We start from the raw sequence: 27,496 nt of genomic DNA, 5'->3' as shown, positions 1-27,496 counted from the left end.
GGTCTTTCTCAGCTTACACTTGGTGCCTGAGCACAGAGATGGAGCTAAGATTTAGCCAGAGAGTTTTGCAGTGTGGGGGAGTTGGGCTGCACATTTACTCAGGCACCAGAGCCTATAGGACAGTGAAAGTTTGGAGGCCTGGACCCAAGGGTCAGACAAACTCAGATGTTTAATCTCTGTTGTCCATTTCTAGCTGCAGGAGCTTGGCCGAGCTGCTTATGTTGGAGTTCATTTCCTTCTCTGCAAGATGTGCATCCTATCTCTGTAAGATAACAGTGCGCATCCTATGGGGATCTGGTGTGACTTAATGTGGGTTTCAAGTAGGTCCCTGATATGTCATGGTTATCTCCTCCCTTTAACTAAAGCCCCATAGATTTCAGAGAATTTTAAATTGTCTCCAAGTGTCTAGCTACATACAGTTTCATGAAGCTTCATTTATAGGCGGGGTTATAAGAGAGCTCACCTTTTGGGCATTTAGAGTGTTGTGCTTGAACATCCGCCCTTGTGGGCAATGAATGATGATGGAGGAGGCAAACCAGACTGTGGTCCTCTAGCTGAGTTAGTGTGATGTGTGTCAGTTCTGTGAAGGTAATTTCAACTTGGTTAGTGAATGATCAGGTCAGGAAAACTTTCCCTTCCTAAAAAATTCAGTTTTTATCTCCACTAGGAAAATTGGCACGGGGCTTTTTCTAGGGTCATTTAACATGACTGTTACCTCCATTGTGGACTTCTCTGTTTAGTCAAGGGGGGACAAGCATCATTGTTTTTTTTTTTTATGCTTATCCCTGGGCCTTCCACTCACTAGCTCTGTGAGCCTGGGCAAGTCACTTGAACCCCTCTGTGCCCCAGTTTCCTCATCTGTGTGAAGGAGTCCTGCCTCACAAGGTGGCTCAGAGAGTCAGATGGGTTCAAGCATTTGAAGTTCTATGCAGGGTGCCTGGCACAGAGAAAGGTTGCCGTCACTGTTGCCAGTGGTGAGGAAGAGGAGGACGGTGATGACGGCGATGACAATGACAACATGGTGCCCAGGTCCCTGGGCAGCCTGCATGCCATCCCTCAGACAGGCTCTGCTTGCACAGTGTCTGTCTAATAGCAGGCAGCACAGGCAGGAAACCCCAGGCTTCTCCAACCACTGTGTCTCACTCCCTCCTGCCTTTGGGTCCTCCCTGAATGGATAAGCATGCTGTCTGTCCACCAACAAAAATGTACTGTGTGTCCATGGAAGACATTATTGGAAGATCCCTAGAAAGAGGCAGGCAGGGGTAGTCATTTTGTATAAAGTAAGATTTTTAAAACTTATCTGTCGCACTGGAACTATTTTATAATATGAGAGTTTACCCCAAACCCCAGCATATGAGTTTTATAGGAGAGGAGATACCCTGGCTGAAGTCAGAGTACCCTTTGGCCTAAAGACAGGCAGCCTGGGGCTAGACAAGACTTGACCCCCAGTGCTGTCCCCACCGAATGCTTGTTCTAGAATCTGGGGTCTGATCTTCCACTGCAAAGACTGGAGACTCGTGACAAGGCCCCGAGACTGACCTAGCTCCTCTCCACCCCTGCCTGGGCGAGCGTGTGGCAGAGGCCATGCCCACACTGCCAGCGTTTACACATGCAGTGAGAACTGGGCTGCCACCCACTGCTGCGGCATGCTCGGCTCAGCCAGGCTGTCCTTGTCTTTAAGCCGTGTGGAGAGTCAAAAGCTGAACCTGAAGCCTACCCGGCAAGAGTGGTGTTCAAAGTCCTTGCTGGAGCAAGTGTGATAATGGCCTTTTCATCCATTTCATCGTGGGGCATCTTGACATTGTGTCTGGAAAATAGTACCTCAAGTCCCCAGCATACATCTTCTTTCAGTAGAGTGGCATAAGGGCTTCGCAGGGTACTGTGGGGTTTTGTCTCTTGGAGCCTCATTTTTCTGTGCACCTTGGTGGCCAGCTCCCCGCAAGGGCCGTTCATTTCTTCAGTTGTGTGGCGATGGCCTCTGCGGTGCCCTGATTCTCCAGCAGGCCGGTGTCATTGTCGCTAGAATGCAGGATGCAGTTAGCTGAAAGTGTTCTTTTGTTCAAGGAGTACTGTGCTTGTCAGTGTGTTCACAGCGGGGCGCCACAAACCCCAGTGCAGCTGGGGAGACATGTGCACTCAGGTGGGATCTGGGTGAGGAAGGCGTGTGCAGGAGCTCTGGGGGCGTGGGAGAGCCCATGGGAATGTGCGTGGTTGGGTTTACAAGACGTCTATCACAGGGTGGGCCTCATTGCCAAAGTCTTGCCCCAACAGCCCTCCAAGACCTCCACAACGTCTGGCCTCCAGAGAGGTGGAATAGAAATACAAATAAAAATAGATAACACCAACCACTAACTGAGTATGGCTTCTTGGCTAAACACTCTATGCAGGTTGTCTCATTTAACAAGAAGGTGCACAGCCCACTGAGGTGATATCCTATCCGTGATTCCTGCAGGCTGATGAAGTGCTGCTCCCCCTGCAACTGTGCAGCTCTCTGTTACTGCTAAATCACAGTGTGCTGTCATGATCGATGTGTTTTTTAAAACTTTGTGAGTTTAGCAATCCCATAACATATAAACACTTCTTTTGTTAGTGTTTGCAAAAATTTCTAGTGGCACAGATGTAACTGAAGCCCATCTTAACCTCCAGCCGGCCACATGTCCCTCCTCAGAGGCGGCCAGTTAAAAATAGTGTGTCTCTGGTAGTCTGCATGCTCCCAGGGCAGACTGTCCATGTAGGTGCTGGGAGCGGCTCCGTGGGAGGACGGAGCGGGGTCGGGGGCAGTGGACAGCCCAGGTGGGCTGCTGTGTCCACACTGGCCCCAGCACTGTTTGGTGACCGGCCTTGGGTAGACCTCCAGGGAAGGAGTGCTCAGCCTTGACCCCACTGCCAGCTTTGTTGCCGCTGCCCCCTGTTGTTATCCCTGGTCCAGTTTAGTGGCCTCAGGAGACCTTAGGCGCAGTGGCCTTGTTTTCAGTCAAGGCCTCTGGGTCATGTTTCTGGGCCGTAGGGGAGGTGAGGTCATCTGGGGCAAGTGGCTTGGGACTTTGTGGTCATATCCTCAGTTGTCCAATCAGCCTTTGACTCTGACTTTGGTTTTGGCCCTGAGATTGCCAGACCCCCCCACCCCCCACCCACTCCCAAAAAAGTATCCAGCTCTCTCCTAGTTCCGATAAAAGCCTGGAGGACAAAACTGACTCTTATTTACTGATAAATGTTTATAAAGCCCGCTGAATGCCAGACCATTGAGCATGTGGAGCTTTTGCAAATCTCTTCGGGGGGGGGGGGGTGTCTTCTTTTGTGATCTGAGGCTGAAAAGATCTCATTTGATGAAAAATCTTGATTTGTTATTTATATACTAGTGAAAGATTTCTCCACCTTAGTGTATTTTTTTGTGTGTGATCAAACATATCAAAATGTTTATTAAAAACCAATAACATGCCCAGCCCCCAACTTGGGTGGGGCATTATAAAAGCAAGCAGAGCCTGGGTCAAGAGCATAGGCTCTGGAAATGGGTTGAAATCCCCTTTCCTGTGACAAGTTTTAGGACCTTGGTCCAGTTAACTAGCCATTCTTTGCCTCAAAATGATCTCTTCTATTCAAAAGAGGGATCATGATAGCACCCATTTCACTGAGCGGAAGAAGAGAGAATGAAATAATGCATAAGGAGCACTGAACCTAATGCATGATAGATACTCAACAAAGGCTATTCTTATTAGTAGCAGTTATTATTAATTAGCATTAGAAGTTCACATGCAGTCAGAACTAGGAGGAGGAGAATTGAGTGTGTAAGAGCTGATTCTGTTCTTGAGAGTTTGTAGTCTGTTTGGGGAATTAGAATAAGGCTCTTAATCTATTAGCAATTAATACACAACAGTGGTAATTAAATTCAAATGCTGTGGCTTGTATTGCAAGTCCTACAGAAGTTTGGAGGGAGCTCCTGGGAGGAGAAGGGCTTACCATGGGAATGTCAGGTGGGTGAAAGGAGTGAGGGGGAGACAGAGGAAGGACCGTGTGGCAGGTTTCAGGGGAACATTCTCAGTCAGTCCCGTGGGCAGCAACGGGCAGAGTGTAGGGGGCTGAGGAGGTCAGCTGGGATCTGCCTCATCCTGAGGTGAAATGACACCTGCCTGTAGAATGGGGATGGGATGAGAGAGGAGAGAAACAGCAGCTACCTCTGCTTCCTCTTCTTCCTCCCCCCAACTCCCTCTCCCTTCCTCCTCCTCGTCCTGTTCCACTTCTTCTTCAGTTATTAATGCATTTATTGTATTTTCATAACTACGGGCCTCCAATTGTAGGATGCAGAGTTGGGAAATTTAGCATGGCTATATCAATGTGTAGAAAACAAACATGCAACAACTGAATTTTTTGAGAGGATTACTAAGAACTTGGGTGGAGTGTGGGAAAACTTTTGAATAGGCAAAATAGTTGTTAGAAAAAAATTTGAAGGCTTCTTATTGAGGAGTAACCTACCCACAGAGAAGGACACATCCCATGACTACGCAGATGGATGGAGTGCCACAAACGGAACACACCCGTGGAAGCAGCTTTCTTCTTGCAGCGCAAGACGCAGAACTTTGCCAGCACCCCAGTGACCCCCATGTGCTTTCTTCCACCCACTCCTCCCCCACTACACCCACCATCCTGACAGCTAACAGTTTGGGGTAGTTTCCCATGGGTCTTCCCTTTCTGTAGACAGACTCATATAGCAAGCGTGCATGTGTTTGGTGTCTTTGGCTCAGCATTGTCTTGTGAGAGTCATGCTTGCTGTTACATGTAGCTGCAGATCATCCATTCTCATTGCTGTGAATTACCACTATTTATTTTATTCCTTCCACTGTTGATGAGCATTTGGGTTACTTCCGGTTTGGGACTGGAGGTAGGCCAAAAATAGCCCCCTTAAGCCCTGTTCATGGGTGCCACTCCCTAGTAATGCCTGTGCCTGCGTTACCTTCCATGGCAAAATTAAGGATATTGATGTGGGGAGGTGATCCTGAATTCCCCGGGTGGGCCCAGTGTAATCACAAGGGTCCTTAGAAGAGGGATGCAGGAGGGTCTGGTTCAGAGAATGAAATATGACAGTGGAAGCAGAGGTGAGAGAGGGAAGAGATTTGAAGGTGCTACGTTGCTGCCTCTGAAATGGAGGAAGGGGCCATGAGCCTGGGAATGCGGGCGAGCTCTAGAAACTGGGGTTCTCCCCTAGAGCCTCCAAAAGGAATGCAGCCCTGCTGTCCCATTTTAGACCCATTTCTGAACTCCAGACCTGTAAGATGATAAATGTGTGTTATTTCAGGCCATTAAGTTTGTAGTAATTTGTTTTTACAGCAGTAGGAAGCAAATATAGGGCTGTAACCTACAGTACTAATGAGAACATTCTAGGAAATGCCTCTTGATGCACCTATGTACCTAGTAGCAAATGCCAGTTGAATAGTTATGGCCACAGTCTTCTAAGGTGGTTGGACCCCTTTATGTTCCCATAAAGGATGTGAGTTCTGGTTGCTTCACATCCTCACTGAGATGCTCTCAGATGTTCCTGAGAAGAGATATTTTTCAATGAAGAATTAGCAGGACTTCATGACCAATGGATACTTTGCAGGAGGTTGGTGCTTAGCAAATGCTGGCCAGTGCTGAGCTAGCCAGCTGAGGAGAGGAATGAGGAAGGGGTAGTGCCAGAGTTCCTAGCTGGGGAGCATTACAGTTCCTCTTCCATGGAAGTGACTGGGATCGGAAATACTGATGAACTTCAGATTAATACAGAACTTTCGAGCTGAAGAGTTAGAACAGCACTTCTTTTTGTAACTTTTTGATTAGCCAAGGTGAGTGGTGGGTATTGGGGAGGTAGAAGAAAGGAGCTGTTCAGCCAGCTCCTTGGGGTTTGAAAATTGCCCTTACCCCTTAAACTAATCACAGCTGCCTGGGGCCCTGGTTTTGCCTTCTATCAAATGGGTGTGATCCCACCTTACCTAGGGGCTGGGAGGGGGGATGAGTGGAGCCTCTGGGTGGGAGCTTTGGTTTACTGCCAGTGAAAAGGAGGTACTGAGTCAGTGGTGGCTGTGGTTGTTACCAACAAAGGTATTAAGCACATAAATTCCTTTTACAGAAGTTGGCAGTTCTGGATTCAGAGTGTTCAGGGGGCTGAGAGGCTGTCTTGAGAGGGTTCTGAGAACATCACCTGCTTGGTTGGCATCCAGGGTAGGTAAGGTCAGGCTTGTGGTCCACCTTTCTAGGGCTTTATAGAGACACTGTCTCCTCATAGCCCTGAAACCGCTTTTGAAACTGTTTGTTTATGCATTCATTCATTCACCATACTGTGCTTTACCATGCACATTATAATACTGTGGTTAGGAACACAGATTCCCAGAACAAATGCCTGATTCAGGTCTTAGCTTTACCATTTGCTATCTGTATGACCTTTGAAAAAAATCCTAACGTCTTTGTACCCAGTTTCCTGATTCCTTAAGTGAGGTGGTATCTGCCGCCTCCTAGAGCTGATGTGAGAATTGGATGAGTTGCTCCATGGGCCCTTGGGCATCCCTCAGTGCTGGGGTGCAGAGCCGGGTGCCCCTATGCCACAGGCTGAAGGGCAGTGGTTTATTGATGGCTGTCTACAGGGTACCTTCTCTAATACTTGGAAGGAAAATCTGAACCCATTGACCCAAAGTGAGCTGACGGCCCAGTGAAGGGCAGGCTCTGACTTCTGACTGCTGCCCGGGAAATGTGGTTGTGAGGGGGGGCCTGCCGTTGGCATCATTTTGGGACATAGGTATTGAATCCCTCTGCGGCAGTTACTGGGCCACAGAAGAGCGTGGTACGCTGTGTAAACCTGCCTTCTAGGCTGAGGCAAGGCAGGCTGAGGTGTTCACAGCTGCGGAAGCAGCTCTGGTCTGGGCTGCTTACTTTCTCCTCTCGCTCTTCATAGTTGGGATGCAATGACACCTCTGAGACTGAGTACAAGTCCCGCTACCCTTCCATCTCCCTTCTTTCTGGGATCCACATCTTCCCTTTTGCCTAGTTTTGAGTGCTCCCTAATACATATATCTCAGCTGATGAAGTTAAGCTCTGATGGAAGCCAGCCAGATCAGTGGCCCCAGACCAGGATCCAGACGCTAAAAATACGTCATGATGTGCCCTTTGCAAGTTAAAGGAGCAGTGTTGGAAGTTGTGGCTGGGGATTCTCTCCGATACTGACTGTACAACGCCATGTGGTGCTGGGGCCTCAGGTACCTGGTCCTGCTCACCTGGATCTGCAAGTTAATCCAACTGGTGTTTTCATCTGGGAAAAGGCCAGAGTCATGGTGGAGCATAGGGCAGAGGTTTGGCCAAGCAGGCCCGTGAGGCTCAGCAGTCACAACAGCCAATGCGGTGGAGCTGGGCCGTAAGGACATACCAGCATGGAAGATCAGGGTGTCAAAATTACCCTAAACTTCCTTTTACTGAGACCAATACATCGTCCCTCAATATGGCCTGCAAAACCAGTTCTTACAGCATTGAAACTGACGACTGGTTGACACCAAATGCAGTATGTGGTTTGTGTTGACACTGAAGGGTGATCCTCAGACATCGCAGACTCCTCTGGGGCAAATGCTCAGGGAGTGGAATAGTGGGTGGAATCCTCCACCCATTGGCATGATCGCTTTCTAGCTCTGCCTGTCTCTGTCCCCTTGTCTTCCTTTTAGTCTTTGTCATTCCTAAGCACACAGACTTGAATCCTTAAATGTGGATATCGTCTGCACTTGGATGGTGTTTTACCATTCCAAGTGGTCACTTTGTGAAATGAGGCTCAGCACTCATGGTCGTGGATCCCAGCATTTCTAACCCTGTACTAGGTGTCCTGCAGGCTCTTGAGAGTCTTCACACTAGAAGGTAATACATGCTAATCAACTCCTCTTTATCCATCAAACACTGATTATGTACCTACTTGAAAACGCACATGGTTTTACTAAAATGGTAACCAAAAATAGTTTGGCCTCACCTGTCTCCATAGACACAGCACACCCCAAGCTTCAAATAACCAAATCTGCCGTCAGACGGGTCTCGGTGAAAATACTTAATCATTGTGCCAACTGGGATGAGAGTTAAGTAGTCATAAAAACAGGACCCAATGAAATAGTGACTCAAAGGGCAAGGTGAGAAGACGGTCATGCTCCATGCAGTCACAGATCCAGGTGCCTTCTGTCTTGTTGCTCTGTTATTTCCAAGAGCTTTGTCATCATCTGCATGGTCAGAGCTGAATTCCAGCCAGTGGGAACCATAAGATGCGGCATGCCCATCCCATGTCTTAAGACCTGGAAAGAGAAGTGGCACATAATCATCTTCTCTCACATTTCACTGGGAATTCAGAGTCCTGGCTGCACCTAGTTACAGCGGTGCCTGGGAAATGCAGTCCCTGTTAAAACTTAAATAACTGTGGAGGAAGGGGAGAATGGATTTTCTTGGACACCGGACAGCCTTTCACATACTCCACTTTATGTATTTAATGCTACTTATTGTGTGTTTATAACATAAATGCACCCCAGTATAAATATTGTTTGTTTTGCTTTTTTAGAAAGAAAACCTGGGCCTGCCAAGCTGTGTCTGTAGACAATTCCACAGTAATGAATCCGTGTGCCTTCACAGGAATGGAAGAACACAAGGAAAGGTAAAAATATCTAAAAATTAAAAATTTTTAAAAATAGATTTATTGATGGGGGGTGGAGAGAAACATCAATGTGAGAGAGAAACATTGATTGGTGGCCTCTTATATGCACCCCGACCTGGGATCAAACCCACCAGGTAGGTATGCGCCCTAACCAGGGATCAAACCCCCGACTTCTGGTGTACAGGATGATGCTCCCGCCAACTGAGCCATACCAGTGAGGGCTTAAAATTTTTTTATATGTAACAATTAAATGCAATGCATAACTTTGTCTTTGCCTGTATAAGTCAGTGGAGGACATCAAAAATTTAGAGCTAGCCAAATTTCATGTGTACCCTATTAATATCCCTAATTTCTGACACCAGGAGAGAGATACCTTTGTTAAGTATGAGGGAATGTTTCCAGGATTTGGAAAGAACGGCTGGTATAGATAGACCTAATGTAGTATAAAGTTAAATATTTGATTCCAAAAACCGTGGACACTCATTCCAACAAACCGTGGACACATGCTCAGATGTGCTGTGTCTACACATTTGTGTGTGGCCAGTCCTTCAAGAGGAGGCAAAGGCAAACCTTGCTCTTGGCAGCTACATCTTTTCCTGAAATTGTCTCTTCTTTCGTCCATCTCCTTTTTTTTCTTAGAAATAAATGTATTAATTTAATTTAATGCCCAGGAAGTGCATGGATACATTTTCCTAGTTAAAAATAAGAATACAGTCCCCACTGACCCGCTCTCCCTTCCCCCAAATTTATCTCCAGCCTCTCCCTACTCCTGCCTTTCCCTGAGTTACCCACTGTGATCCACTTTGTGCATTTCCTCCCAGAATGTTTTTAAGGTGCCTTTGTACATAGGAAAAAGTCATTCTTCCCTTCCTTTCTTTTTTCTTTCTTTCTGTTCTTTAAATACAGGCTGTAATACTATGCTCATTGATCTATTTTGTAACCTTTTAAAATAATTCAATTATATGTCTTAAAATGTTTTCAAGACAGTAATGTGAATCTATCTTGTTTTTATGCTACAGCAAAGTGAATGATGTATCCATAGTATGAGAACCTTCCTGTTTATTGAGCTGTTTTCCTGCTTGTGTAGGTGGGCAGGTTCTGTTTTTCGCCTTTTTGACACTGTTGTGTTATACTTCTGGCATATGCCTCCTGAACACATGGACAGACTGTTTTCTTAGGTGGTAACTGAGAAGTGAAGTTCTTGGGTCGTTCTGTGTATGCGTTTGAGATCTTAATAAACATTGCCAAATCGTTCTCCACGGAGCACCTTGTCAACAGGGTACCAGGTTTCCTGCCTGCTCGCCTCCTGCCACACCTCTGCTCTTTGTGCTTTTTCATTTCAACCAGCCTGTTGTTGAGCAGTGGCCTCTCTCTGTAATTTCCTCCCCCTTCTCTTTACTCTGGGGAAGTTCATCGTCTCAGGTCTCTCTGCTACCTGGTTTCATCTCCCAATGGCCCCAGTGAGCCTCTCTCCTCACAGGGACCCAGTGTCCTCTCCTGAGGCCCAGGCCATCTGGGCTGCCTTGGGCCTCCTCAGGAGCAGGTGCCACTTCATTCTGTCTCCTGAAAAGTATTCAAGTATGCTTCTCTAGGAGAGGTTGTCACAGGATTACCTGCTTCTCTTTTGATTCCCAAGGGGGCTTTGAAGAGCCCGTGGTAGGATTTCTCTATTTCAGGTTGTTTTATCCACCATCCCCATCACCATCACCATCCCTACTACCACCACCGTCACCACCAGCACCACCACCAACATCACCGCCACTACCACTATCTCTGCAACCACCACCGTCGGCACCGCCACTGTCACCGTGAGCCCCATCACGACCTCCGTCACCACCGCCGCCGTCACCATCGCTCCACCATCGCAGGCCCCAATATGAGTATTTGCCATGCGTCAGGCTCTCTGTGGGTCACTTAGCTTATCTCATTTAATTTTCACAATGGTCCTATCAGTTAGGAAGTTGTGATATTAACCCCCTGATGGCCAGCAGGTGACATTAGGACGGAAATTCATTTAAAACCAATCCCAACAGCAAGAATAACAACAACAAAAACTCTGTTTCTCTGTGGAGCCCTAGCTCCTACTCATTGCTCTCACTTTAAGCGACTGACAGACTCACACTTGGCCGAGCGGTGAGTGCTCCTTGTAGACGTAACTGTGGAGCCATCACACCATGTTTGTGGTTGCCTTGACCACACTCAGTTTTTATTCCTCACTGGGGCCTTCCCAGGGGAGAGTGCAGGATTGGGAGTGGTGGTTTTGAGTTTTTATTCCCTTCCAGCATGTGAACGTGGACTCTTACACAACACTAGCCTCTCTGTTCTGGGGTACGGGGGGAGGCAACCACACTCCATCCAAAACACTTCCCTGGAAAAAAGGTTTTCCAGGTTGAGCCTATTTGTCACAGGGAGAAAATCTACTTTTATTAAGATAAATACACCCATTGAGCTGTGAAGGGAGAGGAGGTTCTTTGCTCACTCCCGATAGACCTGATCAGCGCCCTACCCTAAAACATTTCACTTTAGGTCTAGTTCTAAAAGCAGACAGAGTGCAATTTCAAAGGCCTTCCTGGGCACACCCCTTCTCATTATGTTTCAGAGACCTAAACTCCAGAGCTAGAAGAGATCTAGGTTCATTGTTATCATTTCTTGTGTCTTCAGTCATTACAGTTTTAAGCAGTCAGGCCTACCCAGAGTGATGAAATGATGGTCCAAGTTCATGCAGAGACAGACCTTGGTCTCAGGGCTCCAGAGTCTGGCCCTGACTCTTTACACAACATCACGGCTACTGCACATGTGATTATCAGGAGAGTGATCAGCTCTGGTTCCAAACCTAGAGTTTATTAGCAGATAGTGCCTTGAAGGAAACTAGCCCATTGGTCAATCAATTGATTATTAATTCAGGGGCATTTATTGAATACTACTGTGTATACCAGGGACAAAAGTGGTTAGAATATGAATCCTTAGGGAATTCTGAGTCTTGGAGGCTGAGGAGGCAGCTGCATACACTATGAGCAATGGTTAAGTGGAAAACTTCAATTCTTCTTTGGTTAATGGGGACAATTATAAATATCTCCTGCAATGGTTTGTTGGGGCATGTCCTGAGTTAATCACAGTAAAGCACCTGGCATATAGTAAGCACCTAATAAAGGCAGCTGTTTTCCATTTTTGTTTATTTTTATTGCTACACAGAGTGAGGAACCCAGGAAAATTTTTCTATCAGGAGATTGATAAGTCCAGACTTGTGTTTTAGAAATGGCAGTCAGGTAACTCAGTCTCTCATCCTCTGTGTATTTATTATTTTAGTGTCTACCTCTCCCCTTGGACTGTGAATTCCATGGAGCCAGGCCTTGCTTGTTTTGTTCACTGTACTTCAGTGGTGTGCCTAGGACATAAAGCAAAATAGTCAAGGACACAGACATTGGATTTTTTTAATAGTTTAGCATTTTATTTTCATTAAGAACTTTAAAATATTATTGTAGACAAACACCTGGCTGTGTGTACTTGGGCGTGTCTCCTGAACCCCACGTTCTGCTTCATTGTGGTTTTTTCACCAAACCAAGTCTGTCTGTCCTTGTATTGGCCTAAGGTATTAATTAGGACAGCGTCTTAGAGGATCTGCCAAGAAGCCATTGAAAAAGCCCTTCAGTGAGCCCGGCTAATCTCCTACACAGCAAGTTGTAATAATATCTGCTAATTTTGGCCACCTCCTGAGGGGTTTTTATATTCATTGGCTCCAAATATCACAGCAGCTGAACAGAATATGCATTGTTTGCCCCATTTTGCCAGATGAAAAACCAGTTTTAAGTACCTGCCCTACTATCACAGATAATTAAAGGGCTCAGGCTAAAACCTGTGTCTTTGACACTCTCAAGTGAGAAAGCCCCTGGCCTTCTCTCACCCTCTTTCCTCAAGATCTCCCTGTCCAGCCTGTCTGCGGCATGATCTGGGCAGCAGCAGATCACTTCTCTTGAGAGATGCCTCCACGCACACTGACCTTTATAGATTCTGTTGGGTCCTGTGAGAAACACCACATTTGACCGAGCTTAAGCCAGCAGTGCCCAAACAAGTTTGGTGAGAGTCTCCATTTTTTCCCGGCAATGCCTATTGATGTTTGGATGAAACCATGTTCTGAGAAGCAGACTGTGGGAAATGCTGATGGGATCTCCAAGCAGTCACCTTTGAGGGGTAAAGTGCTTTGTCCCAGGTCACAGCACTGGTGAGTCAGAGAGTTAAGGCTACAGCCTCAGATCAGGAGAGGTTACATTCTCCCTTGTGTTGGGCTTCCAGCTTCTCAAGGTCAATAGCTGGACTCCCAGAGGGAGGAGGAAGTGGAGCAGGCAACACACACATCCCTTTGGGCAGTGAACGGAGAGCTAATAAAAGTCAGTAACCAAAACAACTCTGGCCTAAAGCTGAGATGGGAGCTGATAAGCAGTTCTGAGAAGAGAACAACTAAGGAGGCGGGGAGCTAATCTAGTCTAAAGGTGGTACAGATCACCCTACGCCCTGAGCACTAATGCCGCACAGGATTCTGGGGCAAATCTCAATTTGGGGTACAGGCCTTCACGCTGCCATCTAAAAACCTCTCTGTTTTCTAGCCAGTTCAATCCACCAAAGCCACTCTCACAGGCGGAGAGCCTACTGTGTGCTGGGCCCTGCCTGGGCTAGAGGTGAGGGTGCCACGCCCAAACATGACCTTGCCTTGCAGGAGAATGAAGTCTAGTGGAGCTGGCACCAAGGAGATGCTGAAAACACACTGGAAGAGATGAGCATGTTTTTTATTTACAAGGCCAGAAGTGATTTTTATTTACAAAGAAACAACATGCATTTGTGCAATCTGAGAGTGAAGGAAGGCCCTGCCTGGAAAGCCGAGTCCCTTCTTTGAGCATTTTCCTCAAGGGTTTACGGCTGCTGAGCAGTGATGGGATATTAACTGACTGCCTGACTGACCTGCCAGACACATGCATACGTGGATGAATGAATGAGCAAATGAACAAACTTGAACTTTTACATTTTGCCAGGACGGCTTAATCCTCACTATCTGCCCATTTTGCCACAGGTTCATTTATTGGAAGGGTTTACAAAAAGGGCAAGCACTTGGCCCCTCAAAACTCTTCTCTTTGAACATCAGAAATTTGCTTGCCTAACTCCATTGCTGCACAGCTGAGGACACTGAGGCACAGAGAAGCGATGTGATCCACCCACACTCACTGCTGGCAGCAGAAAACCACACTCCCCTGGGGCCTAATTTGCTAGAAAGGCTGTGTTCTTGTTAATCAGCACCCAGAAGTACAAGTGGCAAGTAACGGTTGCTCAGTCAACAAATACTATGGGAATACGTCTCCTCACAATAAATTTGCATGGTTAAAAGACAAAATGTCCATAAATCACAGGAGCAAAACTGTTCCTGCAGTGGGTGTAAGGTCTGTGGACAGAGCTTCCACTGAGCCCCTCTCCTCAGGGAAAGTGGGGTTGGCTCCCAGCCAGCTGAGGTCCTTCTCACAGGCAGCCTTTGGCCCCTTGTTGTTATCGAACCCCTCCACCTGTCAGTTCAGAAATATGAGTGGGCACCTACTGTGTGTCAGACACCACGCCCCTGCTCCTTATTTGATGGGAACCTTCATCTTGCCTCCTCCCTGCAGATGGGAGCTCAGTAGGGAGCAGCTGCTGTGGCTGCCAGCGGGTGGGACTGGGCGTGGGCCAAGATAATCCATTGAGGCGCAGAGAGTGGGTATTCTGGTCTCATTGGGAGCCCATCTAGGCAGCCTCCTTCTCACAGGGTGGCCCTGGTGACAAGGGAACTGCCAGGAGGGTCTTAGGGGAGGTGGTGAGGTCCTGGTGTGGTTGTTGAAGTTTCCAAGTTTCAATCTACCACCTGTGAAGGTGGATAACAGTGGTACTTAGGTCATAAAGTAGATGTGAAGGTTCAGTGTGGTAAGAAATGTTTAGCTTTTGGTCACTTGGCACTTGGCTGACACTGAGCACATGGCATTAATCTGGTATCATGCTTCCACCAAACACAGAGCCAAGAGGAGCTGTTAGAATGCATGCCCTCTACTTTCCTATGACAATCACTAAGGTGTGGTGATCACTTTTTGAAAAAAAACCATTCCATAATTATATGAGTACCTACCATGTGCTCAGCACTCCATCAGGCATCCTGGGGATACAGTCAGCTGTGGACCATGCTTACAGTCTAGAGGGATGATGCATGTATGCACTGGGACACAAGAAGGGCCTAAAGGAGGATGCATGTAGCAGGCTCTGGTACACAGTGTGAACCTGGGAAATGTTTTAAAACATACAAACTGGAGGGACTCAAAAGGGCACAGCACCGTGAGGTGGCACCAGGGAACACAACTCATGGGACACAGCAGGTGGGAAAGGAGTATCATTGAGGGTTTTGTGTCTGGCCCACATTCATCTGGGAGCGGAAGCTCACCCAGCCCCTGCCCTGTGGACAGATAGTGGCGGGTGCAAGGCAGCATCTGTCCTGATGCTGGATCCTGCCAGGTGGAGAACATGTGCATCAATCTCCTTCCTGGGGAGTCTGATAGAAAATTCCTGCCGGGCAAGAGCATTGCACTTTGTCTGGAGCTAGATCAACCTTTTCAACTCGGAGGCCCAAGAGTCAGGCTTGTAGAGCTGCATGAGGATGGGGGTGGGGGCATGTGAACCCTGATGGTTGACATGTTCACTGGGCCTAGAGCAGTGCAGAATGAGCAAGATGCATTTATGAAGCGCTGTTTCTGTCTGGGGTGTTCTGCTTGGGTGTGAATGGGGAGAGTCTTGAGAATTTTGTTCTTTAGGTGGGAGAAGAGGATGAGAACTTGGGTTTAGGCTTTCCTCGGGATCGCTGCTGGGATTTGAGCTGCATGTGGCCTTTGTCCCCTTATGTGCACTGTTGTATGTGTGTGTGCTGCCTGAGCAGGAGCCAGTGTCTTCTTTAAGGATGGCTGTGGATCAAGGGCCTGTTGTGTGCCAGGCATCATCCCAGGCTCAGGGATAGATTTGTGACCAGGACAGGCAGGGTCCTGATATTAATCTAATGGGGTCCCTGCCCTAGAGGGCTTTGCAGTGCAGCTTCTGGTTTTACAAGGGCAGGAAACTAAACAGGAAGCAGAAACAGGGTAAAAGGAGCCCTGAGCAGAAAGGAGGAAGGCCTGAGGTCAACTCTTGGTTGAGGGTAGGATTAAGGGAAGGGAGAGGTTAAATTGGCTAGTGTTGGGGACAAAAGCTCAAATTTGTAGCATTTACCTAGTTCCATGGTGTAAATATTCCCACCACGGCTAACTTCAGCCTACTAACACAAAGTCACCGAGGTGTGCCTCGTCGGCTCTCCCAGTGCGACCCAGCTTCAGCACAGCACTGTGTGAGCCACTCCTCTGAGGGCAGTTTCCTGATTGCTGAAGTGAGTGGGTGGGACCGGACAACTGAAATTCCTTGGTGAACTGGGAGCATTATATAAATGTAAAATGGTGAAGATTGCTCATAGTTTTGAAGTTTCATGACTAACACTGTCTCCCAACTACTCTATTCAGGATCCATGGCCAAGAGCAGGATATGATACTCTGATCTGTTTATAAACCCCTCTTTAAAAAGTACTTCAAGAAAATGTGAATCTTTTCTTTATTTCGAAAAGGAATAACAAATTACATGTAGAAAACTAAAGAATTACAAGCAATTGAAAAAAGAGAGATTTCTTTTGTCCTTTGAATAAAATCATTGGATGTGATTTTTTAAAAATTTGGGTAAATTTGACGTGTGCTATTATGTAAATTTAAGGTATATGGCATGTTGCTTTGATACCTTTATATATTGTAATATGGTTGCCATTGTAACGATTTTTAGCATATTACATATTCACAGTACGTTATTGTCTATATCCAATACTCTATACATTACATTTCTTTTGGTTGTGATCTTATCTCTCCCTTAGACCCACCCTTTCATTTGCCAGTGCGAGCGCTGTGCGTAGTTAGTAGCAGAGGTGGAATTAGAGCCTGGGTGTCCTGTAGCGTTGAATGATGGCGATTAATTAGTCAGAGTCAAAGCCTAGTTGTTTTTTGGCCAGGATGTCCTCATGTCAGGACGAAGGATTTTTTTTTTTTTCCATCTGTGAATTTAAACAAGTGAGAAAAGTTTTCACCATTTCTGGACTTCCCCCCTTGCTTTACTTACTGCCCCCTTAGCCCCAAGTCACTGTAGTCTTCATCTCTTTGGTATAATGGTGACACTCTTAGGAGTTTTCCATGGCAACTTATTTTCTCAATCCCGACCCCCCATATAGCTACTGTTTTGGTTTTGGTAGTTTGGGTGTTTTTTTCTCCCCCCCCCCAATTTTTAGTTCTCAATGTTGTTCACCATTTTGTTATACTTCTTACTTGTCAATCATTTCTTGTTTCCTTATCTTCATGTACACACAACGGGCTGTATAATACCTCATTCACTTAACAAGTGTTTATGGAGTGTCTACCATGTGCCCTGCTCTAATAATGAACAAGCAGGAACTTAATGCTGTCCCAGCCTGCACAGAGGTTCTGATTGCTGGGAAAGCCAGCTGTTAACCTTGTATTCACATGGACAAAATATTCTGTGGGTTATAGTGATGGAGTTGTGGGTGAGTTTTAATAACCTGTTCTCTGTTTTCCAAAGCAAATTAAAGCGGGGAGGTTCCACTTCTCTAATGAAATCGGGGGATGCTTCCCTGGGCGGGGGTGGGGGTCGGGGAAGTAAGCATTCCAGGCAGAGGGCACACTTTCCCCTTTTGTGGAAAATGAAAAAAAAGTATCATAAAACTACTAGTATTGAAAAGGGAATGTTGTGCTTGTGGATAGTAGGTATATTTTGAGTTCTGAAATGATAGAATTCTTGTCACCTGGTAAATACCCAACAGCCCCTTTCTTTGTGTTCTTTACCTGTTTATTATGTGTTATCAAAGGAACTAGGTTTCACATTGTATTTTTCTACCCAACTGCACATTTTGAAAATTTGCAAACCTACAGAACAGTTATTAGAATAGTATTTCCTTCACCTAGATTTTATTTAAGCATTTTGCCTCATCTGATCTGTGTGTGTGTGTGTGTACACACATACATACTTTTTTCCCCCTAAACCATTTGGAAACAAGTTGTAGACATTTTAACACTTTACTCCTAAATACTTTGGCCTATATCCTAAGATAACAAAATTCTCCTGCATAATCACCTAATATTACACACCTCTGTAAATTAACAGTACGTTTAGAATATCTGCTAATATCCAGTTCATATTCAAATGTCCTCGGTTGTGCCAAAACACCTTTTACAGCTCTTTTCATGTCTCTCAACCACCACCCAGCCATCCAGGGACCATTCTTGGCTGAAGCATTGCATTTGGTTGTTATGTCTCTTTGTTTCTTTCAATCCGGAGCAGGGCCTTCCCTTGTTTCTATTCTCTATGGCCCTGGCATTTGAAGGATCAGATCCTCATTCTGGATTTGTCTGAGTGTGTCCTCATGGTGCCATCTACCTGTTCCTCTGTCCCTCCTCTCATGAATGTCAAATGAAGCCCAGAGGCTGAAGTAGGTTTAGGAGCAGCATTTCTAGTGACCAGGGCTTGCTGGCCACATTGTCACCCCCCTAAGGTCAGGATGACCCATGCTTGGTGAGACTGAGGTGACACTTGGTCAAGACCAGAGTCTGCATTGTGTTTTGGTTTTGACCTGGCAGAGATGTTATATTGACCATAATTCTAACACATGTTTGGAAGGAAAACCTTTTGTAATAAAAAATTCTCTCTCACCCTAAACACAGGGCAGTTTTTTATTTTTAAATTATAGAAAAAATTCATATGTAAGTATTGCTCTGATATTTGTGTTTGCTTATTTGTTTAAGATGTTCAAATAAAATTGAGTCTGTTTGCTATGATCTTACAGGCACGTGCATGCTAAGGGAGACATTTCGGAGAAAGTCTTCACGCTTTTTATTTTAAACATCTCTTATTTTTAAATAGACCCAGGTCAGGCTTAGCTAGAGTGTGCTTCATGTAGCAGTCTCCAATGCTCGGTTTATAAAATTCAGGTAGATACAAGATCTCCTGAAGGTTAGAATGTCGTGGCAGAAGGGAAGTTTTGCAGAATGACCAATTGCCCAAGTGTTGTGAGCGTGTGCAGGTGTGAGCATATCTATATGTGCTGTTGTTGTCTCAAGGGAGTTGGAATGGTGAGTCAAGGCACCAAGATTAGTGTCAGATGTGACACAAAGCAATGAACCCTGTGCCAATTTGGGGAAGGCATGATTTAACTTAAAATCCAGGACCTTTATCTTGAATGCCTGCTTGGTACCAGACACTGTGCTGGGTACAGTGAATGGCATAGACTGGCTACTGTGAGCCTTACAATCTGGAGGGAACAGGCCAAACATGCCAATCCCAGGGTGGCAAGTGTACAGCAGGGAAGTCTGAGGAGCTGGGGGGAATCTGGGATGGACCTAACATTTCCCAAGAGAGATAATAATCAGAAGGTGGAAGCATGCATGAGGGATAGTCAAGTAAAGAATGAGTCATGTGGCATAGATACAGAAACAGACTGATGGTTGCTAGAGGGGAGGGGGGTTAGGGAGCTGGGTGAAAAAGGTGAAGGGATTAAGAACTGGTAGTCACAGAATAGTCCTGGAGATGTAAAGTACAGCATAGGGAATATAGTCAATAATACTGTAATAATCATGTGTGGTACCCGGTGGGTATTTGACATACCAGGGGGATCACTGTGTAAAGTATATGATTGTCTAACCACTATGCTGTACATCTGAAATTAATATAAAACAATATTGAATTTAAACTGTAATTGAAAAATAAAATAAAAAAGTTAAAAAAAAAAAAAGAATGAGCTATGTGAAAGGAACAGCATGTGCAAAGACCCCGTGGCCAGAGAGAACAGTGTGCTGGAAGAAGAGACAGCAGCTCAGTGTGGCTGGATCATGGAGTAGGGCAGGAGACTGGAAGGTGTCTGGGCTGGGGTGGGACTGAGTGAACCCTGTGAGCTTTGGTAGTAAAGAGCTTAGATTGTCCTAAGGGTCCCAGGAAGCCCCTGAATCATTTTAAGTTGAGAAACAACACAATCAAATTTGAATTTGGAATGAAGACCCCTAGATGAGTGGGGGAAAAGATTTGGAGGGAGATTAAACTTTGGAGAGGGGCCTGCTGGGCTTGCCCAGGTGACTGGGGAATGAGTTTCAGCAGATGGCTTCCCCAGTCAGCAGAGGTGGTTGAGTCAAGGCAATATAAGCACCTGGTTGATGGGTCTGTGTTTGTTTAGAGCTGTGCTGGGCATTTCCAGCATTCCACCAAAATTCCTACAGGCAGAGAGGAGGGAAAATGACAGAAAGCAGAAGGAATGTGTTTTAGACTAATCATTGATGTTGGCTCGATCACTATCATTTCCATGGTTTTGTTTTTGGGGGGTTTTTTTTTTTGTATATAGGAAAACTATTGACTTATGACCTCTTATTGATGTTGATTAATATTATGAAATTGTCCTACTGGTTCTAATAGTTTTTCAGATCTTATTTTATTTCTTATGGGAAGGAATTTTTCCAGACACATAATAAAATCATCTGCAAGTTAATAAAATTTCATTTCCTCTATCTCTCCAGTTGGTAGAACAACATTTTAAATTTGTCTGATTGGATGGCAAATGCTTCCTGAATAATGTTAAACATTTGTGATATTAGGGTCATTTTTAACTTCTGCTTACTTTGGTGTGGAAGTGCTCTAATGTTTCCCCTGGAATGTGACCTCAGCTTTCGGTTTGAGCTATACCTCTCTTAAGGAATTTTCCCTCTCTTCGTATTTTGTTAAGAGATTTTTAATTTTTTATTATTTTTTTCCTTGATGACAACTTATTTATTCATTTATTCTACAAATGTATTCAAGCCTACTATGTGCCAATAATCTTTCTAGGTGCTGAAAATACAACAAAAAACAAAACAGGCAAAAATCCTACTTGTCCAGAGTCAATATGCAAATGGGAGAGAAAATAAGCAGAAAAAATATATAAAATATATAGTATTTTGAATGATGATACTGCTGTGGAAATAAAGCTGTGGTAGGCAGTTAGACAAGAGCAGAGCAAGGAGGACAGGCCACATACCGAAGGTCACCAGGGTGAAAAGCCCCAGGTGCCTAGCAACAGGTAAAACTGGGGAAATAAGGACTTTGCCCCCAGGGTGACATGTCCTCCCTTAATTTATTGCTGGTCATATGGTTCAGACCCACCTCCCTGTACCCCCCTGGCCCCCCTCCCCAGCCCTCGGCCTTTCTGGTCATGCAGTTCGGACTCTCCCCTTACCTTTTCTCCCCTAGCATGTTAGTAGTCATTCTGGTTAGACCCCCTTAGAGGGAAATGAACAAGGGAGCCAGAGAACAGCTCGTAAGCATTAAGCCCCCAGGACAATGAGGTTCTGATCTGTATCAATGCCTCTAGGCCTCAGTTGTGTTTAGCTCCAGGCCCAGAAAAGCAGCAAAATCAGACAAACATGCCGTGGCTGACATAGGAGCCAGCTGCATTGACTAAACCAAGAGATTTTTAAAAGTCAGATATAGCTCCATACACTAAAAGGTTGTGGGTTCCATCCTTGATCGGGGTCCCTTTAGGGAAGCAACTGATCAATGTTTCTCTCTCTCCCTTCCTTTCTATCTAAAATCAATAAACATATCCTCGAGTGAGGATTAAAAAAAAGTCAGGAATAACTTGAAATTTAATAAGATCAGCATCTAAGGACACATGTATATTTTTCTTTTGACTCTGTTAATGAGATGAATTATATTGATAGATTTCCTAACATTGTCTGATCCTTGCATCCCTTGAATGAATCACATTTGGTTGTGATCTAGATTTCTTTTAATAAAAAAGTATTTTAAGCTACTTGCCATCATTTAAATTAATGCCCTATAAATATGCTGTTGTTTTACTCAGTGGCTTATAGCAAACACTGACAAGATAGCATTACTTCAGTTTGAGAAGTTGGAGCTAGAATGATGAAAAAAATCATTCATTAGGTCAACATACCATTATCAAATGCCCAATTTGTGCAAAACATGGATGGATGGCCTCCAGTGCCCCTTGTAACTCAGAGACCTTGTGATTCCATGCAGTGGTTACATTAGTCAGGATTTGTTACTGTTGCAGATGACAGAAACAATTGGTGTTTGGATTAAGCAGCATAGAGAATGTCATGGCTCATATATATGGAAGTCCCGACAGTAGGTGGCTTCAGGCATGGCTGGACCCGGGGGCTCAGTGTCATTAGGCCTCGGACTTCTTCTTTCCTTATTTGGCCCTGCTCTCCTCTGTATTGGCTTCATTCCCAGGATGGCTTCCTCCAAGTGATACCTCCCAGAGCTCAAGGCTGACATTCTCCCGCAGCTGTGGAGTGAGAGTTTATCATTCACACTTGTTCCAAAAGGACTTCCCAAGTACACTCATATTCGTTCAGCTTAGGCCACATGCTGTCTCCTGTGACTTGAGGGTGGAGGGGACAAAGCCAGTCGTATCGGGACTCATGGACTGAGAGTGAAGGAGGGGCAGTCCCCCAGTGGAAAGACCAAGTGCTGTTACCCACAAACAGGGAATCAGGTGCTGGGTGGCAGAAACACCCGATGTTCACACTGCCTGGGCCAGCAATGACCTTTCTTCTGTGGTCCTCACTGTCCTTTTTCACAAGTGGGAGGGGAGGCTGCCAGGGGCCGTGATTCCTGACCCATGCTGAGGGCCCAGCAGGTCAGTTGCAGAATCAGGATTCTAAGTCCCTACCTGAAGTTCTAGGCCTTATTTGCTCCACTGAATTAAAGATAGAAACAGGAGCGGAGAGTTAAAGCACTGGCTGGGCACCTTGAAATTTGGTTGTTCAGTGAAGGATTTCCCCGGACTCCCTCTCACCCCTGACCCCCTAGCCAACATAATAATGCATCTTGTGATTCTGTATTGTCCCCTTACATAATGAACTTAGATGGTAGACACTTTTAAAAGGGTGTCTCTGATGGGATGTGAGATGTTTTAAGTCAGGGGTCCTCAATCTCTGGGGCTGAGGACCGTACAGGTCGGGGACCTGTTAGAACTGGGCCGCAAGCAAAGCTCGCCTGACCTCTGACTCCTGTCTCCGCACAGGCACCCCCAGCGGGGGAGTGAAGCTCACCCCAACCCATCTTCCATGAAACTGGTCCATGGTGCCAATAAGGTGGGGGGGCCACTGTTTTATGTGAAGCACTTACAGTAGCCTGACCTGATTTATTATCTCTTCAAATATTTTTTTCTTCTAATCTTTATTCAGTGGTAAGTATATGTGGCATGTGTGCCAACTTCAGGACAAAACTTAGTGCGTTTTTACATGTTTATAGCCCTTAGATCCAGGTACCCCATTCCAGCTTCCCCTCTAGCCCCTGTTTTCGCTCCACTCCTCAACTCCTCCCAGAACTGTGACTTCCTCCCCACTGCCTGGCCTCAGGCTGCACCTGAGAACTCTCCCCTGGGTGTAGAGACCTGAGGCCAGACTTAGACACCTGCTCCTGAAGACCTGTGCTGTGAAGGGAGAAGGGAAGTTACCATCCACAAGGGGAGTCAGCCGCCCACAGAACTGTCCTTGCTTCAGATGCCGCAAGTGCCCATCGAGTGCCTGTCGTCTAATCAGGGTGCCAGAAGGCCCCCTGTTCTCTTGCTCTTCTCTCAAAAATGAGGACACTGAGATCCAGCAAGAGAGGAGATGTGCTGAAGGTCACAGGCTAATACAAGCTGGAGGCCAGGTGGATGGTGTGTGGCTACCAGCCAGCCCCCTGCTGCTGCCGCCGTCCCACTCAGCGATCCAGTTGGCTGAGTAGTTGAACTTGGTCATTCTCGCTCCTCATTGCATCACACTTTTGGGTCTTTTCCCTGGAAAATCTTGAAATTCTGTGAGAAATGGTATATATAGTAGAAAGAATGTAGATTCTGGAATAGGACATTCTTGAGTTCAAATTCCTGCTCTGTGTTATTACCTTGGGCAAGGATGTTAATCTGCCTGAACCTCAGTGTCTTTATCTGTAAATAGGGTAATACTAATACCAATCTCATAGGATGGTTGTGAGGGTTAAATGAGATGAGATATGCGTTACATGTTTAGCACACTGTCTGGAACATGCTGTCTTTATATTTGTAAAGCCAGGTTATTGCATTTCTTGGGAGGAGGATGAGAAGTGACATAAAAGTAAGATGACAAATATCACAATCTCCTGGAAATGTGAACACTTCAGATAACTCTAATTTTACCATTCCAAATTAGTTTAGAAATTAACAGTAGCATAGTATTTAAGAACACAGGCTCTGGAAATGGACAGACTGCCTGGGTTCAAATCCTGACTGTACCACTGTGTAACCTTGGGCAAATTACTTAATTTCTCTGTGCCTTAGTTTCCTTGAATATAAAATAAGGTGAGGAATAGGACCTACCTTATAGGGTAGTTCTGAGGATTAAATGAGATAATGCATATAACACATTTTCTTAGCTCAGTGACTTAGTTGCTGTTCAATAAATGTTACATTATTTTTATCTAATAATCACATTAATAAAAATGTGGCTTATCTTTATTCTTTCTTTTTGAATTTTAAATATCTTGATGGAAGTTTGCCTTGGTTTTCAGTTTGTACTCTGCACGGGCGCCTCACTGAAAGTTCTCTCCCGTGCCTGTTTGTCCTCATGCTTGTGTTAGTAGCAGAATTCGGACAGAAAAGACTGAATGCTTGTGTTAGTAACGGAATTCAGGCAGAGAAGACTGAATGCTTGTGTTAGTAACGGATTCGGGAAGAGAAGACTGAATGCTTGGGCAGCAGCATCCTCGAAGTTGCAGAAAGAGGTCGGCTCTTGAAGAATCATGAATGGCCCACTCTCCTGAGTCGAGCGTTTTGTCCATTGGGGACAATGTGTGGCTTTCATCGGTGACTCATCCTTGGGCAGCAGTGACCACACCGTGAGGAAAGCGGAATGGAGTCCAATCCTACGTGTGCCCAGAGGGAGTTGGTCATTGCACCATGGGAGCGGGTAGGGACGGGGAGGGTTTATTTCTCCCAGGACCAAGGACGTAACTCAACTAGCAATGGATCAAGTTGAGCAACTGAAAGGATGTGAGAAAATAAAAGGTGCTAGCTTGGCAGCTCAGCCTTTTTATTTTGAAAAATGCTCCTTTCAGCTCTGAATGAGCCCCTTGAGCTGCAAGGAGCAGTGCCAGTTAACCCACATTTAATTAGAAACTGGGTTAGTGGACTTTCTCTTTCTCACAGAGCATGTCCTGCATGTTGGACCCCTTCCAGTGGCTGGTACAGTAACGGCCATTTACCCAGCCTGGTTATCTGGACGCTGGAATCAGCTGGGTGAACGTATACCCCTCTGCTCCCACCTTCACCAGCTCTCCCGTAATTGAATTTGCCAGCTCCACGGAGAATGCCAGTTTCCCCCTAGATTTTCCTAAGGATCAATCTACTTTGTCTATGTCTGCTGTTTGGGAAATGCCTCAACACATTTTCACTGTTAGATTTTTATTTTCCTCTTCAGTAAACATTCATCCTCTCCTGGGTGAAATTATGTGGATTTCCTTTTGTCTGGTGACTTCCTCCTGGGGTGGGGGGTGGGGTGTGTGTGTGTGTGTGTGTGTGTGTGTGTGAGAGAGAGAGAGAGAGAGAGAAAGCTTCCCTCTCTACCCGAGGCCTCACTGTGCCTTCTTTTGGGGGCAGGGACCTGGTAGACAGTGATACAGTGACTCCCTTGTCTGCTGGGTTCCCACCAGCTGATGAGCAAGGTCATTTTCAAACTCCTGACACCTGCTTATCAAAACTGCCAGCTGCGTTCCACTAAGATTGCTCCCTCCCGGACAGGGGAGATGAGAATAGACTAGGGAGGGACCAAGAGCCAGAGAGAGAAGGGCACTATCCAGTAACTTTAAAGGTGTGGGTGGGCATTTGATTGGACAACTGGGCTCTGCAGGCATCTCGATTGATATGAATGCCCCACCGTAACAGTTGTGCTGTGCATTGGATAAGTCTTTTAAATAGACAATAAAACATTTGCACATATACTATGTAATTTGATCCCCCTTTTTTGTTGTTCTTGGGAGCAATATGGCTTTTTTTAAAGCAGCTTTAGCTCATCTGCCATCATTTGAAAGTGCTGTGATTGATTACATGACGTATGTAGCATATGATACATATTTATGCACCATGAAATATATGGATTAAATCGGATGGTGGGATTTCAGTGCAGGAAACAAATGACCGAAGAACAGCACGTGTGAGCAGGTGTGTTCCTCTTTCCTTTTTGGGTATGGGTGTCATTGCGGGTCCTCCACTGGGATGGTCTGCTCTCCGAGCTCCTTGGTGGGTCCCAAGGACTGAGTTGGGTGGCCCCCTTCCTTGTCGTGTCTGGAGGTGTGTCGTGAAGGCTAGTTCCTCAGTCTGTGAGAGTTGACCATTTGGGGATTGGAAACCAAAGAGCTCGTCGTGCCTGGAGCTGCATGGGGGTTTGTGGGACAAGTCCTTTCTTGCCCCTGAACACGCTGTGGTCTTGACAATGGGACAAGTGTGGTGAAATGTCTAGGGCTAAAACATATAATTTTGTTGGGGGGGCTTCAAGAAAAATAATTTTACAATATTATTTTTTAAATTTTATAAAAATACAAGACCATATGGACACCTTTCTAAGGAGGGGCTTGAAATTCATTAGGTATAATCACTTGTCACCATAGCAAAACAAGCAGATACATTGTAAGGAGAAATTTGGAGGTAGGGAAGTAAGAGGCCCCTCTCTAGGCCAGATTAGAAAGGGTGTACAGTGTTTCCATGTGTCTGTGCACAACTACTACGCGGCTGTAGCAAAAAGCAGGCATAGACATTTATATACATGAATGGGTGTGGCTCTGTTCCAGTAAAACTTTATTTATCTAAGTAGGCAGAGTGCTAGATTTGGCCATCAGGCCGTAGTTTGCCAACTTCTGGTCTAGATAATTAATAATCACAGGTTGTTTGGCAGATTTTTACTATAGTTTATAAGTTTAAAAACTTAAAAAAAAACCCCTGGCTAATGTGGTTCAGTGGACTGAGCACCAGCCTGCAAACCAAAGGATTGCTGGTTCAATTCCCAATCAGGGCGCATGCCTGGGTTGTGGGCCAGGTCCCCAATAGCGGGTACACGAGAGGCAACCACACATTGATGTTGCTCTCTCTCCTTCCCTTCCCCCTGTCTAAAAATAAATAAATAAATAAATAAATAATAAAAAATTAAAAACAAAAATTACTAATTATTACTTTTGTAAATTTAATTTTTATTATAGTATTAACTATTTTATTATGTTTCAGTAACTTAACAATTAATATTATTAAACATTAATTTATTAACTAATATTATTAACTATTAATTTATTGTAAAAAAACTTTGAGAAGTTTAGAAAAATATAAAGAGAAAATTTAAAAATCACTTGTAATGCTGCCACTCAGCAGTAAATGCTGTTAGTCAGTTATTACTGCAGGAAAATTTCTTCTTGCATTGCTATACATATGCACACATATTGATTATTTTTATTAAAATTGTTCTGTCCATGCAGCTTGGTTTCTGGCCTTCTTCTAGCATATGGAGGTCCAGGTAGTGCTGTTGTGGTTAAGGCTGTGGACTGACTGTGACATCCCAGTCCTAGGTTTGAAGGCTAGTTTTGTCTGGGCTGTGAGGCCTTGGGCAATCCCTTTAGTTCACCTGCAAAATAGAGATAATCACCCTACCCACCTTTTATGGTAGTTGTGAGGACTAAATGAGATAGCCCATGAAGGGAGCCTAGTTCTTGGCCAGGCATAGGTTAAGGCTCAAT

The 27,496-nt window shown here is 45.4% G+C and overlaps 1 protein-coding gene across 1 annotated transcript in view; it reads left to right on the top strand.

The window, feature by feature from the left end:
• The window catches only part of ARHGEF3 (Rho guanine nucleotide exchange factor 3), a 315,180-nt gene that overhangs the window by 26,953 nt on the left and 260,731 nt on the right, over positions 1-27,496 (top strand). Inside the window, exon 2 of the mRNA XM_054595578.1 lies at positions 8,543-8,635. Coding sequence (XP_054451553.1) covers positions 8,592-8,635 — 44 coding nt within the window. The 5' untranslated portion in view covers positions 8,543-8,591. The remainder of the gene's footprint in view (positions 1-8,542; positions 8,636-27,496) is intronic.

Source organism: Pteronotus mesoamericanus, unplaced genomic scaffold, assembly GCF_021234165.1.
Source record: "Pteronotus mesoamericanus isolate MK-2021 breed Mesoamerican mustached bat unplaced genomic scaffold, CSHL_Meso_final scaffold_54, whole genome shotgun sequence".
In the NCBI taxonomy this organism is placed as follows: Eukaryota; Metazoa; Chordata; class Mammalia; order Chiroptera; family Mormoopidae; genus Pteronotus; species Pteronotus mesoamericanus.
Note: the sequence above shows the minus strand (reverse complement) of the source record. Positions and strands in the feature narration are given on the sequence as shown.